The sequence below is a fragment of the Candoia aspera genome, chromosome 11 (assembly GCF_035149785.1).
Source record: "Candoia aspera isolate rCanAsp1 chromosome 11, rCanAsp1.hap2, whole genome shotgun sequence".
NCBI lineage: Eukaryota > Metazoa > Chordata > Lepidosauria > Squamata > Boidae > Candoia > Candoia aspera.
Genome location: NC_086163.1, coordinates 11,830,836 through 11,846,488, shown reverse-complemented (window position 1 = coordinate 11,846,488; position 15,653 = coordinate 11,830,836). Strand labels below are relative to the sequence as shown.

At 37.3% G+C, this 15,653-nt stretch overlaps 1 protein-coding gene across 1 annotated transcript in view; it reads left to right on the top strand.

Annotated features, from left to right (window-relative positions):
* Positions 1 to 15,653, top strand: part of CDH11 (cadherin 11) — a 121,144-nt gene that overhangs the window by 70,835 nt on the left and 34,656 nt on the right. Inside the window, exons 3-5 of the mRNA XM_063312713.1 lie at positions 7,469 to 7,876; positions 10,996 to 11,290; positions 14,149 to 14,268. Of these exons, the coding sequence (XP_063168783.1) occupies positions 7,649 to 7,876; positions 10,996 to 11,290; positions 14,149 to 14,268 (643 nt within the window). The 5' untranslated portion in view covers positions 7,469 to 7,648. The remainder of the gene's footprint in view (positions 1 to 7,468; positions 7,877 to 10,995; positions 11,291 to 14,148; positions 14,269 to 15,653) is intronic.

Genomic DNA, 15,653 nt, shown 5'->3' with positions numbered 1-15,653 from the left:
ATGCTAGGAAGAGTGGAGGGCAAAAGGAAGAGGGGCCGACCAAGGGCAAGATGGATGGATGATATTCTAGAGGTGACGGACACGTCCCTGGGGGAGATGGGGGTGTTGACGAGTGACAGGAAGCTCTGGTGTGGGCTGGTCCATGAAGTCACGAAGAGTCTGAAGCGACTAAACGAATAAACAACAACTGTAACATAGAGGAGGGGGGAAAATCATGACACATCTCACACCATAAATACATATACTTCTAGCTATATTGGAAGGAAAGAGAAGCATCTACTGTAAGAACCCCATTTTCATGAAGAATTGTCAAACTACATTTTAACACATGTCCTGGGTCATGCGATTTAGCTTGGAGAATGTCGTCTGTTGTATTCTTACCTGCTGATGAGTACCACGGCTTCACTTCCAAGCAACTGCACATAGATTAAAATTGAATATAGGCAGAAAACCTGACACAGGTACTGTTACTAGTGTCAAATGGATTTGAGAGAGAATGAGTTTTATCAGCGAGAACTGAAAATGTTGCTTTTGCTGACATTTGGAATACTGAGTGAAGTTGCCTAAGAAGGTTAAAATGCATTTTTTATCATAGTTTTTTTAAGCATAGTTTGTCCTAGACGTTTAGCAATAAAAAAATGAAAGTACTTATAGAAATTAATGTCTATGCCTTTACTTTATTCTTTACATATATGTGTGGATTATAAACTATAATTTATGCTTTAGTGCTATAAGAGAACCAGGGCATTATTTTTTGTCCAACAAATCATAGTTAAAATAAATCATGGTGTAGCACAATATGTGAATCTAAATTATGTGACATTTTTTATCAGCATTGGGCCTTGATTTTTTTCTGATCTTTGAAAGATCTCAGTAAAATTGTTCAGTGGAGCCCTATAGGGAAATTTTAAACTGCATTTTCCCTTTCAACTTTAAAATCCAAGAAGCTATTTTTTCTGGAAGACTGGCACTGGCAGAATTTGAGCCATCAATGTAATTTGTACACATTTAATACACACAGATGTGCATTGCCACACACACCCTTTTCAGTGAATGAAAAAAAAATCTAAAAACATTTTAAAATGACAAAGAACCCACTAAAAGCTATTTAAAGGGCCTAAGGTGGTGGTTTTTATCCTCTTAAGTCTTCTTGAACATTGTTGTGGGTGTATATTGTAGGGGGAAGATAGATCAATTTTATCTCCAAAGGGAGTACATTCCATAGTCTGGAAATGATTATCCTGTTTTATGGCTGTAATTGCTATAAATCACTCTTAAATAATTGGCATGGCTGGTCTAATGCAGAGAAAAAGAAGCAGCTGGCTAGAAAATCTGTGATTAGTAGCCTCTCACAGATAGCATGGTTCACTGTTTTCACTGCTTTGTCTTTTTAATTCAGTGGCCAAAGTCAGGTCCTGAGGGAAAAAATAAGAAGATAAAGTCATGAATTAGTCCTAGAGTCTTAGAGCACAGATCTGGATTCACAGAAGTTCATGAGATGATCACGGAAGAATCTTAGTTGCAAGCAGCCCCTGAGGGAGGCCAGAGAACAGTAGTAAATCTGCAGAGTAGGATGCCTTCCCCAGATGTTGCCTAATTACTCTGCAATGAAGTTCTGATCCCACCAGCTTTTAAGTTCACTTCATCTTTGTTCCAAGCCTTATTTGTCCCTACTCTTTTGGACTCAGAGGAAGAGCAGTTTCCAGCATCATCCAAAGTTGTCCTCTTTAGAGGGAATGGTCACTTTAAGCTCTTCTCTGCCAGCTGGCTAGAATTCCACTAACTCCTGAAAGTCCTGATCCTGAAGAGATATGAATTGCTCATCAGAAGCAGATCTGAGAAAGAGGGAAAAAGCCTTCTGCAACTGATTAGTATCATCACACCCTCATTTCAGCCTTTATTTGCCAATACAAGAAGCTCCAGCTGGCAGTCTGCTTCCATGACTTTCTCTCATGCATTTTTTTCCTATGCTACTGCTACTACTTTAACCTTTCTTCTGAAAATTAGCACCTTTGTCTGAATCACTTAACTATTTATGAACTGTGGCCAAAATTATTAGGATACTAGAGGAGTACCCTCTAAGGAGGCTACAGCACCTGGGATAATTTAATTTGGAGGGAAGGCATGTGGGGGGAATCATCATCTAGATAAAGGAAATAATGCAGGTCATTAAAAGGTCTTTTTTTCCCTCCCTCTGCCAGTTTTAGAACTTAGGGTTTTCTATTAAAACCATACGAGGGGAGATTTAGGATAAAAGAAAGCATTTGGTTATAGAATTTGCTGTCATGCATTGTGGTGATAACCACTAATTTAGAGGGTGTTAAAAGAGGACAATAGAGAGCCATGGAAGATGGTCAATTAATGGCCACTGGTATTGACAGCTGTGTGGTACCTCTGGAATTACATGTGACTTGTGTTGGAGATAAAGTGTTAGGAGGAACAGTGGAAAATCTTTACTACACTCCTGTCCATGCTTATGAGTTTCTAGCTGACCACCATATGACACAGAAAAATGGCCCTGTCTAGCAAGGCTCTTCTTAACTGGAATTAAACCTACAACTGAACCTAGAATCAAATTGAACAGTTTCTATCACTACTGACCTAGTGCATTTAACCATCCAACTCAGAAGTTTTAATCCATGCAAGCTCTAATTTCTTGAAATGTAAGAGAATTCTTGAATTACTGGAGGAATGCAGGACTGCTAATAACCAAGCGGACTGATCCTTTTTTTTCCCCGTTGCCTCATAAAAATTCTCAGCAGGGAAGCAAGCTTACTTAAACACTTTTCCATAATAATTCAGTTCATTGATACAGAGTTGGGGAACACAGACATTTGTTTATTCCACGGTGTAGCACAATGGAATAGCATTATTTATACCAGCATTGCTGCATATTTGCAAATGCATGCTTCCATAAATAACCGTAATAGAGGGCACACTTGCAGATGCACGCAGGGATGGATGCGTCAGCCTCTCTGGCACCTTCAAGCAGGTGTCCCTAAACCCTTCCTGCCCAATTCCTATTGTTGCCATGTCCCACAAGTTGTGGTGGTATGAGTGAGTTAGTGGCATGGCACCACCACTTTTAATTAAGAGCAGATTTTCCCCCTGTGCTTTACTCTGGCTGGAGAAAGTGAATGTTGCTTTTCTGTAGCATCAGGCATTTAGCTACATTTAGCAGAATGAATGTACCACTCTAATGGAAAGAAGAACCCCCCCCCCCTTCATTTCTATAAACTGCCTTGGAATTATACAATCTTTCATGAGGTTATTATTTGGTAGACTCTCAGAACCTGCTTTATGAAGTCTATATTCCAGTGGATAGCTACCATTTTATCATGCAGAAGTGCCAGTTAGACAAAGCTAAGAGATTATTTAGTCTAATGAATGTCAACTGAAAAGGCACTCTGTGGATATATATTTTGGTCCAACTAAGATTATATCTGTAGACAGAGAACACACTGGAAGACCTTTGGCCAGACATTATTTCTAAGTTCTAGCCTTGTAATCTTGTCACCAAATGAGCACTGTTATCTCCCTTCACCTTTTAGAAAATTTATGTGGAAGTTTTGCTGTGTGAAATTAATATACTTATTGGAAAGAAAAGGAAACAGACGTGTTTTTCTTAAAAGGATTTTGCTTGCTTGCTTGCTTGCTTGCTTTAGAGAGAGGATACCTCGATATTTTACAGAACTGTGCTTTTTAATGTTGAGTATACATTTTAGTTTTAAAATGTCAACACCAAGAGCTGCACTAATCCGTTTTATTTTCTTTTCATTTCACATTTCATCTCTGTTCCTATTATTTTCTTTGGGCTCTGTGATAGGGAAGAGCAAGGAGACTGATGTCATCATTTGCAAATTAAAAAAATATAATATTCATTTCCACTTTTATCTAAACCTTCTTCAACGTTCTTAATAAATGTATCAGGACTAATTAGTGCCTCCTTTATCTCCTGGTGCTTCCAGTGCTGCCCAGCCTTTTGCTTTTCAAGTATTATTCTGTAAGGAGCTCTGGATGGGAGCTTTATGCATATTTAAGCACTTATTTATCTCCATAATTCACCTGGACTTGGGGTGGTTTACAACAGAAACACCAAAACCAATGCTAAATCCACAATCCATAATACCAAAGTCAGACAGTGTCTGCTCATCATTCCCTAAACAACCTCCAGAATAACACAGTTTTTACTAACTTCTAGAAGGCCATCAGGTTGGACACTAGCTGGGCCTCAAAGGGAAGACTGTTCCAAAATATAGGGGCTGCAACTGAAAAACATTGGCTGTGGGCCCCTTCATGTAACAGAAGACCCTGATAGATATTGCAAGTGAGGACCGATCAGATGGGTCAATTCCGTGTGGAGAAGTGGGTCCAGCATGTACTTGTACTGAAAGTCAAGCCATGTAGGGCCTTATACTGTAGATTAAAACCAACACAGTGAATTGCACGTATAACCTATTGATAACCAATGCACAGCCTGCAGCCCAGATGTAATATGACTATGGCAACTTTTATTCACCAACACTGCACTGGGAACCAGTTCTGGGCTGCATTTTGCCCATTTGTAGTTTCTGAATGGTGACAAGAACAGCCTCACAAAGATTGCAGTAGTCTGCTAGATGGTACTAAGAACATGAACTGCCCTTCAAGTATGCATTTTACTAATATATACGCCCTCCCCAAATGGGTTTTGACATTTTGTTTTCTTTTTGGTGTGTACATGTGTGTGTATACACATGCACAAACACACACACATTCACATTCATTCTATGGTGGCTTTTCTTTCTTCTTTTATTTCTGGTAAAAGATAGCAAAATGATCATTATTGTCCATCTTATACCAAAGCAGATGTCTGGTCCATCTACACTGTCTTGAGTTTCACACAAAAATGAGGCTTCCAGGATCTGTTGCTCTGAGATTCAAAACAAGCATTGGGAAAGGGCTTCTCATGTGCATCTAAGTTGGTCACTTTAGGAATGAGAATGCTGAATTAAACGAGCTTTGGTCTGATCCAGTATGCTTCTTCTTACATTCTTGTATACTTTGAGCTTTCCATGATCCTAATCCCTGGGTGTACTTTTTTACAGTATTTAATAAGAATGGTTAGAAAACCAGATGCTTTTAGAAGAAGCTAAAGGCAAGGGGCATGGGGGCTGACATACCACTATTGTTTAGATGAAAAGGGCTTATGAAATGAAAGACTTTGGGTTGTGTGCTCAAAGGAAACTTGCTGTTTCATCTCAGCAAGCCCAGATATAGCAGGGCTTAATTCAAAATAGACCCATTCCTTCCTCTACACAGAGACATTTTGAAAAATAAAGGGATTGCAAGTGATTACTGCATTAAGCCCTAATTAGTAAATTAAAGATAATGGCTTAGATGTGTGGTTAATGTTTTGTGTTCAGTTTTTTCATGCCTGAACAACTGATAGTAAATACTTTCATATATCTGCAGCTTCCCCTTCCAATGTTTCTACAGGCTTTCCATATAATTACATTACCATCCCAGTAATACAGTTAAACTACATTGTGGATGTTAGGGGAAATATTTGATGATTTTCACATACCTAGTGTGGATGGCATCATTTGAAATTAATCGTCTGGTGGCAGAAAATTTGCTTATACATTTCATTTATCTTCTTTAAATTTCCCCCATCATCCTCCTTATTCTAAGGAGAATAATAAAGTAATATGTAAGGCTTCCTTTATAATGTATTTTCTGATGTTCTGTAAGAATCCAGCACCATGATAAGAGCTATGCTAGAAGGGTCTGTTTATGATCAGCAAAATAACTTCTGAAGTTATTTTCGGTAGCAAATCTGCTCCTGTGATCTGCCCAACAGCTCACAGGTTATGAAATATAGCCTGTTATTCAGGTACATCCTGCTCTTTGATGTTTCTGAGATTAGGAAGTGGGAATTATCCATTTTATGTGCTAATTATACATAGTTTGGATGTAATGAGCAACAGCCAAGTAAATGGTCGGAGCTCAGTTAAACTTAAAAAAGAAAGCAAAAATGTTCTTATTGAAGTATTTGATGAAATAGAGATGCTTTAAATAATGCTCAACTTATTTTCTTCCTTATATTTCTATTTATTTATACTGCTTCCGGTTAAAAAGAACTTTCTGTTAAAAGGAGAAGTTTCTTTAGGGTGGACATACCAAATAAAGATAAAACCACATTAAAAATAAAACCACATTTACAGGCAGTAACTTTTCTTTCTTTTTATCCACACTGTCAAAAAAACGTGGTAGCCTTACTGCACTAAAGGATCTGATAGTGATTGCAGGCTGTTTAATGAACGAGGAATTGGGTTTAACTTTGTTTTGTACAATAGAAACTAGTTGGATGAAAGTACAGACATCTCTCGCACTTCTAGTACAAGGCTGGCTTAGCTGAAAATAGAGAGGCAATAGAATAGCTAAGATTATAAACAGCCTATCCAAATCCACCACTATCTGACCATGTATACCTTGTGCTATGAAGCTGAAAAAGGATTGGGAATTTAATACCATAATTTAGAGTCCCCCTTTTGGGGGAGATGGGTGGCAATAGAATTTTGAAATATAAATAAATAAATACAGCACCACCAAGTTTTGGCCTAGCAGGTTCACTGTCTCTCTGAAGATAGTGCCCCACAGTTTTTGACCTTGGTTGGGGATTTCATCAGCAGCAGGGAGGCCAAAATATTTATTTATTTATTTTATTTATACACCACCCATCTCAGTATTGAAGTGACTCTGGGTGGCTGAAAATGTCTGAAACAACTCATAGCATCATTAAAATCCTATACTTGCAGGAGGGTATACCCCCTAGAGAAAACTCTTCATGTTCTGATGGATACCATTTTGCTTCTGCAGCCTAGGATGAACTACTTTGAAGACAATGAGACAGTCTTCTGCTCTAGTTTATTGATATCAGAAAAGATGGGCCTTCACTCCTGACATCAGAAATGATGTTTTATTGAATGAAGATGTGGTCTTTACTGCCCCCCAAAGGCACCAATAAGCCTCTGTTTAAAAAGTATCAGTTCAGATCTGACTTTGGGCCACAGAAACCCCTGAAAGTCTGTGCCCAAAAATTCAAACTTTTTAACATTCCCTCCATTAAAAAAAAAAAAAAGAAGAAGAAGAAGAGTAAAATGTCTGCCCTACAGTTCTGGAAATTTTCCACTGAATATGTTATATTTTTGAGAAAGTTATTAAAGAATATGATATCCTGACAAATCTAGATATTCTTGGATTATTGTTTCCAACCTAGGGAAGAAATCCAATCTTGATCATCTGAGAGAATAACTTTACGTAATGTCTTTATATTTAATTTATATTATCATCTTGGGAAAGAAACAGCATCATGTTTCAGTGATCTATTAAACTTTTGTTACCTGCTATGTTTCTGCAATGCTGAGCTTAGAATAAACACAGGGAACTAATTTTGTCCTCTGTCTGGCTCTTCTCCTTTCTCTAGGAAACAATTTGGAGTCTACACAGAGTTAAAGTGATGGACTTAAGGAACTCTGACGTCTTGGTTACAAAAAACCTGTGAAATTTCCAGAGGATTATAGTATTCCTTTTTACTGTTGTGGTGACCCTTTGAGAAGAAAGGGAAAAATTGGGGAATACTCTGGTGCCTATACATTAACCAAAAATGAAGGAAGACCACTGTTTACATGCTGCCCTTATCTGTCTGGGAATGCTGTGCTACAGCTTTGTTATGGCGACAGACAAACTAAACCACTCAAGGCCATCACTCCATAGTCATCATGAGAAAGGAAAGGAAGGACAAGTTCTCCAGAGGTCAAAAAGAGGATGGGTATGGAACCAGTTCTTTGTAATAGAAGAATACACTGGACCGGATCCTGTACTAGTAGGCCGAGTAAGTTTTTTGTTTTTGTTTTAAAGCAAGCCTGCCTTTTTCTTGTTTCAGAACCCTAAGAAGCTTCTTTTGGTATAATTTGTCATGCATAAGTCCTGTTTATTCTTCAAAGATTAATTACAAGATCTCTCCGATCCAACTGAGTTCTCTGAGACTAGAACTGATTCATGTAGAGTAAATCCATCCAAGCAACAATCCATCCTGTATTTAAGGTTAACAGTCAACTCTGTGGAATGGTTAGAATGTTGGTCCAAGACCCAGGTGAAAAGCCTCAGCTGGCCATATCAGATAGAGATCCATTTATGCTTTCCAGGGCTTCCTGCAGGAAAGGTAGGAAAAACAGAATTCTTAGGCAGATAAGTGAATCATATGGATAAACCTAAAAGGTGTTCCATTCATATTTAGCTTGTTCAGTTTAGGTTAAAAAACATTATTTGTATAAGGAATTTAGGAAATGGACTTATACCTGGTTTGATTATTTGCCCATATGGCTCAGACATACATTCTTTTCCTTCTAAGTTTAAACATTCTAAGTTTAAATGAATATGATATTGACTTTATTGTATCTTGTGAACTTTATTGCCTTGTTTATGGTTTGTAGTGTTCTTTTTGTTACTGATTAGATGTTGTTTTTATATTTTGAATTCTAAAGTAGCTTGTAAATTTAACTGAAAGAGAGGAACAAATTTAATATGTAGAATAAGGATTATTATTATTATTAATTTAATCGCCAAATGTAAGATCAGATAATAATGTATTTCAAAAGTTTTCATTATCTAATATGATTTTAACTAATCCCCAAGTTAATACTGAATGTGGTAATGATGGTTGTATGGAGTCAGAAAGACCCTTTCAAATTCCTAAAATTTGGGATGTAATCATGAAGATTACAGCCTTTCAAAAATAATTATTCTTCAATTTTTATACTCCTCTGAATTTTGGGATACATTTCTCCATTCAAAACATACATTCAAAACATACATTCCTTAAGGGAACACTGGATATAAAACTGATGCTATAATGGCAAAGTATAAAAGAAACACAGACAATAAATTTGAGACCATATACCAGCACTCGTGATGACCACTGCCTTGTATGTGCCTTCAAAAATGTCAGTGTGGATAATATAAGGAAAATATTATCTCTGTAGAATTAGTTCCATAAATTGTCCTATGGACAAAGTAGCAACAGCTAGTTCATTTTGCTGGATTTTAGAAGGTAGGTCAACTCTAGTTAGAACTTGGATGAGAGCACAGAGTATCAAGGCTATTGGCTAAACAGAGAGGTTTTAAAAAATCACAGAAGATGACAGTAATATGCTACTTCTTTAATTCACCCCAAAATTTTGCATGGATGCCCTTACTAGGAGGGCTTGACTCAATCTTTATATCTTTAGAGGATTAGCATACTATCTTCTGAAAATATTTTCCAAAACAAAATATTTGTTTGGAATAACACTCTCTCTAATCGTTAAGTAACATGAATGCAGAGCTGCTAAATTAGGTCTGAATCCTTGATGACATCTGCTACAATATGTATTTAAATCTCTGACATATTAATTATTTACATGAGCCCTGCTGTTTCTATACTATCAAGTAGCAGGACAACTCATATCTGAATTGTCTAAAATCCAGCAGCTTTCTATTATTATTATTTTATATATATAAATTTTATTAAAAGTTTTAAAAAGAAGATGACAAGTAGCAAAAACTAACACAAAGAAAGGAAAAGGATAATTTTGTAATCTTATCGGTGTTTGCTGCAAAGGAAATTGGAAGCTGCTTTTTCTATTTCTTTTTATCTTCCGTTTCTTTTTTTTTTGCTAGAGAACATTGAAAAATCTCCTTAAAATAGCCTGACATGGTGTGATAAATCAGACCAGCTGCACATTATACAAATAGGATGAACTGTAGGAAAGTAAAGATGGTTCCTAATCTTACGTAGTGTACATGCGTAGCAGTCCAAGGAGCCAAATGTCTTTAGTGCTATGGAAGTGTGAGTGGCGGGATTCTGATTTCATTTCATGCATTAATTGCTTTAATGCCATTCATTAAAATATCACGATGGGCATTAAGTAGCTATCAACTTGGAGATTAGTGGAACTCAGTGGGTGGTTCCCTTTGTTGTAGCTTCACAATTGACAGATCTACATTTTTTTTTTAAAGTACAGTTTATCCAAAGAATCTGTTGAATGGAAAATCTCTCCTAAAATATTCTGGGCCTCTTCTTTCTCTTAAGAAATAATAAGCTTTTCCTTTCACATTTATTTTTAAAAGTCAAATGCATTTTAAACCAGCCCCCCCCCCCCCAGTAAGTTTTGGACACATACGCTCTCTTTCTCAATTACATGAAACCACTTTCTAGTTACATCCATATTTATGTCTTTAGAGATACAGTGTATAAGTTTGTGCAACCTCAAAGCAAGGTAAAACAAGATAAATAAAATGGAGGAATATCTAAAACTTGTCCATCCCTCTCTAATAACTTTTTACTCTAGAAAGAGGTTATTTAACCTCTTCATTATAACAATTAATTCACATTTTCAGGTTAATGTGATGTCTAAGAGTTATTTAACAATGGTTTGCCAAAATCTATCTCCTAACTTCCCAAAATATTTCTTTGGGAAATATATTTGTGAGATGTGCTTCTATTTATTTATTTATTTATTTATTTAATTTCATGCCTAGATGTCACAGAATTTCTGTTTGGAATGCAGGGTGCTTTTGAGCTTATTTTATTGTAAGATTAATAGGGAATGTTGGTTTTATTTTATTTTCTCTGTTGTACTCCTCCTCCCTGCTTTCTGAGCTGAAAAGACTGCCATCATGGGATGAGTTCTCTAATCATGGATTTAGGTTGAAATGAAGGAAGCCAGGGAGGTGACAGACCACTAGAGAAAGAATTGTACAGTCAACAGACATCTTTATAACTAATGTAAGTTCCCATCCATGGGAATTTAACTTTTCTTTCTCCATCTTTGGGAAAAAGAAAAGACAGTGATTTATTTTCCATAAAAGCTGAAGAAGAAAAGTTGGGGAAAATGTCATAGATATTTGGCACAGCATTAGCCTTTCTTAGCTTTGGAGACTGTATGTGAATATGTATTTTGCATTTTGCAGCTTCATTCAGATATTGATTCTGGTGATGGGAACATCAAATACATTCTCTCAGGTGAAGGAGCAGGCATTATTTTTGTCATCGATGACAAATCAGGGAACATCCATGCAACAAAGACATTGGATCGAGAAGAAAGAGCTCAATACACATTAACTGCCCAAGCTGTGGACCGAAACACCAACCGACCATTGGAGCCACCCTCAGAATTCATCGTCAAAGTCCAAGATATCAATGATAACCCTCCTGAATTCCTTCATGAAAATTATCATGCCAATGTACCAGAGAGATCCAATGTGGGTATGTAACACAAATATGCACTGTTATTCTCATGCTTGAATGTTGGATATTTACTTGATCATCCATTAGGTTTGTATATAGAATGGGGTTAGGAAAGTCAGAGTTGTGCAGCCTTAATTCTCACAAGTATCACGGAAGAAGGAAACCTGAACTTTGATCATAGCCCTATAATACAGTGAAATAATCAATGTATATATTGCAGGACAGGCATTCCTGTCCTGGCATTCACTGTGAGTGCCAAAATCTCTGGCTGTTAGTCATGACTGAAGGAACAGGATTTGTTCTCTTCATTTTAGATAGGGAAGGTATTTCACCTCTCTTGGTTTTTAAGAAGCAGAGCAGCTGCGGGCAAGCTTTTTGCCCAGTAGTTCGAAAAATTCGCAATGGGGGTCTTTTACTTGCTTTGGAACTTTCTCTTCCTCCTTGTCCTGCTGTTTGCAAGTGTGATAAGCCAGAGGGAAATGCAGTTTGAATTTATAGCACCTTGCCTTGGATGTGGACTGCAGATGAAATAGGTTGTGGTATGACAAGGCTCCATACCACTCCAGATGGTCTTAAGGACTCTCCAGTGATCAAAGATTCCCCATCTAAATTAGTTGAGAGGAAGCCTGGCTGAATCCCCTCCTGATACACTAGCTTGCTACATGAATGGATGACTGTATTTCAGTTTTCCTTCTGATTGAAAGCATTCTGAAATGGTACTATCTAGATATAGATTTGATAGTTCATCTAAAGCATTTTACTCCTTGGCAAAAAGGAAAAAAAGATAAAAAGAGTCACAGAATGTTTTAAAGTATGAACATATGAGAGTACCTGACTTCTATTTTTACCATCGAAAAGCTGTTGCACAAAAGGAAAACACAAGGGGGAGAGAAGATGGCAAAAAACAAGCTAAGTTGCAGCTTTTATTGTGACTACTAGGGATGAAAACAATTCAGGTAGCATGATGAAATAGCTGTTGGCTAAGTGACAGTTGGAGAAAACTTAAAGCAGCTGGTTTGCAGCAGTCTGGATGAAATAGCTCTTCTATCTATGAGAAGCAACACACAGCTAACCAGGGACTTAAACAAGTTTTGGAAAGCATGCCGAGCTTCTGGAATTTATTCCTGGCCTTTACTAATTCATTCCTGGCCCTTACTAAGAGCTGTTCTTTGGGCTGTATGACGTTGAGGGAGGAATGAAGGAGACTTAGAATGGAGAAATCAGCAATATTCCAAACTGCTACCCAGCTGCTTCTCCCATAGGAATTAGAAGACTGGAATTTGGATCTGGAGCATACAAAGGTGCTTTGGATCTGGTGTGGGCCCTCTCACTGTACCAGTAGCTCCTAATGGACTAATTTCTTGAGGCTTGCATGATAGCCACAGGGGTTAAGGAATATATTCTTCTGTGTTTGTGTGGTGTTAATGGAGACAATGGCAAATGCTTCCACCTCTTTAATGCCTCCTTAATTGAAACATATTTTATTGAACCTACACATTTAAGCCCAGGAAAAGACGCAACTCCTTTAGATGATGCTCAGATGTACAAAAACACTGACCACACCAGATCCAGAGCACTGTTGCCTGCTTTGGATCCAAGCATTGCACACCTCTAATCAGGATGCCATTGGGGGAATTTTTAATGGACTTTTTTCTTACTCCCTGGCCTGATCTGGCTCATTTTGAAACTCAATCTTTGTTTTGTTAGGTTGTCCCGCACACCTAATTTGGTCCCATTCCATTTGGATTTGGGAGAGTTAGCCTGCTGACTGTGTACCTGCCTCTTTTTCATTATTTTTTCAAGCATTACATTGGTTGGAAAGAATTAGAACCACAGCTGTCCTTCCTTAATCCAACTCCACTTCTGCTTTTTCTCAAAAGCAAGTAACAGTCCTTATGGGGGGAAGTCATCCCCTTCTTTATCTATAAAGAGAACAAACAAGCAGCAGAGTTTTGCAGGTGCATCTCCATGAATTATGCACAAAATACCAGATCATAATTAGCATGCCAACCTCAGCTAATTTTACTAGAGCTTTACTATATTCTATATTTTGCCAGTGGTTCACTTTACTTGTATAATGTGTATATCATGGGAATGATTTGGTATCTGCCACAGTACTGGCCAACTAAGGCTTTTACACAGTACAAAGTATAAAGCACAGCTTTAAATTCCCTTTCCAATCAAATAATCCCCTTTCCAAACAAGTAATCATCCATGAAACATGCAATGATTTAGAGCAAAAGTGCTGAATCCCTGCATATGCAACCAGTTAACAGAGCTGGATGGCTTGTGGGGTGGTTTATTATAGGAAGCTTGTCTTTAGCCTGTTGGGTGAATTAAGCAATCAGATTAAGTGGCAATATGATTTATTTCTTTTGACACAGCATATTGTAGCAGAGCAGTCCTGGGAAAAGACGTGGCTGCTTTAATATGTTGCAGGCAGGTGTCCTGTTCACACTCCCATGCACTCCAAAGCACTTCCGGAGATTGGATCTAAAGAGCCACACAACCCTAAAATTAACACCCCAAATCATAATATTAAGCAATTGCAGGGGTGGGGAGGAGGAGAAATGCATTTAGCAAATAGAATTTACTCAACTGTATACTCCAGAAATTAATTAAAGAGAGATCTGCCATAATCCCTGATACAGCTGTTAGGTAAACATTGGAGATTTGCTAGTAAAGCATCGTTTAAATAAATGAAATGTGGATTTTCCAGGGTGTAATTAGTAAAGATAATCTCTTATATTGTTTTCATTGTCCTTGTTGTTTTATGTGAAAGGTGAAATGGGCATTGTACATAACCTGAACTTCTGGGCTTTGTGAAAAGCATATTTACATCTAAAACATATATCTCTTCCCTTTTCTGTTTGCAGGTACATCTGTAATTCAGGTGACAGCTTCAGATGCTGATGATCCTACCTATGGAAATAGTGCCAAACTAGTTTACAGCATTCTTGAAGGTCAACCATATTTCTCTGTAGAGCCACAAACAGGTACTCATCAACAGTGGGCTAACTGAAAGGGAATTTTCAAATAGAAGTGAGAAACCAGCAACTTTCCAAATTTATTTTTTATCCAATTTATATAGCCATCCATCTCACATACCTGACTCTGTAACCCAAATACTACTGGACTACAGGTTCCATTATCCTGATCATTTGTTTTAGTGGCTACGGCTGATAACCTGGAAGAGATTCCTTTACCGATCTCAAATATGATGATCAGATCAGAACATAAAGAAAACACCCTAATTCTAACAACAGCAGCAACAACAGCAGCAAACAGCAACTTTCTTTTTTATAATTTTGGCAAATCCTGGAATCTCTAACCCAACCCCAAAGACAAACTTTCTTTCCCATTGCCAAATACTCACATAGTTTCCATGAGCCTTAAGAAGAGCATTAGTGTATTTATGTTTGACTGGTGATTTGCATTCAGGCCCTGGATTTTTTTTTTTAAATAATAACTTTTTTCGCTTGTTTGATTTAAAGCAAATGCACCTTCTGCATATGAGAAAAATCTGATTTTCTTTTCCAAGCTATAAAAGAATCTCTACTGGCAATTATATCCAAATCATAGTATATGTGATTGCAAGTGTTACTGTATAAAAGAAGAGGTCAATGTCTAAACCAGCTGCTCACAAACATTGACAGAATTATTACTTCCAAATTTTAGATAAATGTTAAATTTAGTTATCAGCAACAGGCTCCAGATGATACATATCCAAGAAGTGGCTCCCCAAACTAAACACAGCTTACTAGTTTTCTGGGTTGGCTTACCAAGAAGGTTCATATCTGTTCTGTGTTACATTCACACTCACTATCATTATTTCCTGTTTCTGGACTTGTCTCCATTAAAAAAAAAATCTTTGTGAAAAATTGCAGTATAAAACACAATTTTAATATATTTTCCAATGCATTTCTAAGAGTACTTAGGAAAGAAGGGATGGACCTTAGAAATGTATTTGAACATTCAGGCGGTGTGAGAGTTGATAGGGAGCACAATTTTATATCCCCACTGCTTACACTACCACCCCCAAACCTTCTCAAGCAGTGTGAAGACAATGCACAATTTCTGCTAACTTGAAATGCTGAGAACCAGGAGCAAAAATCACTGCTCTTCCATAAGCTACTGTATATCCTGAGGCAACAAAAGTATTGATCCCTCACTCTATACCCCATGTAGCTTGGTTTTATTTGTTTGCTATACAGCCAAAGACCAAAACAAGGCAATAAAGAGGGGGGGAAAAGAGAGAAAATGACTAACTTGGTTTACATAAATACTAATGGCAATAGATGAAAAAAGCGAAAAGTGGAAGGAGTGTGTGGCTATAGTGTATATGAGTAGAGTATATGGCTGGGCGGTCAGTCAGAAACAT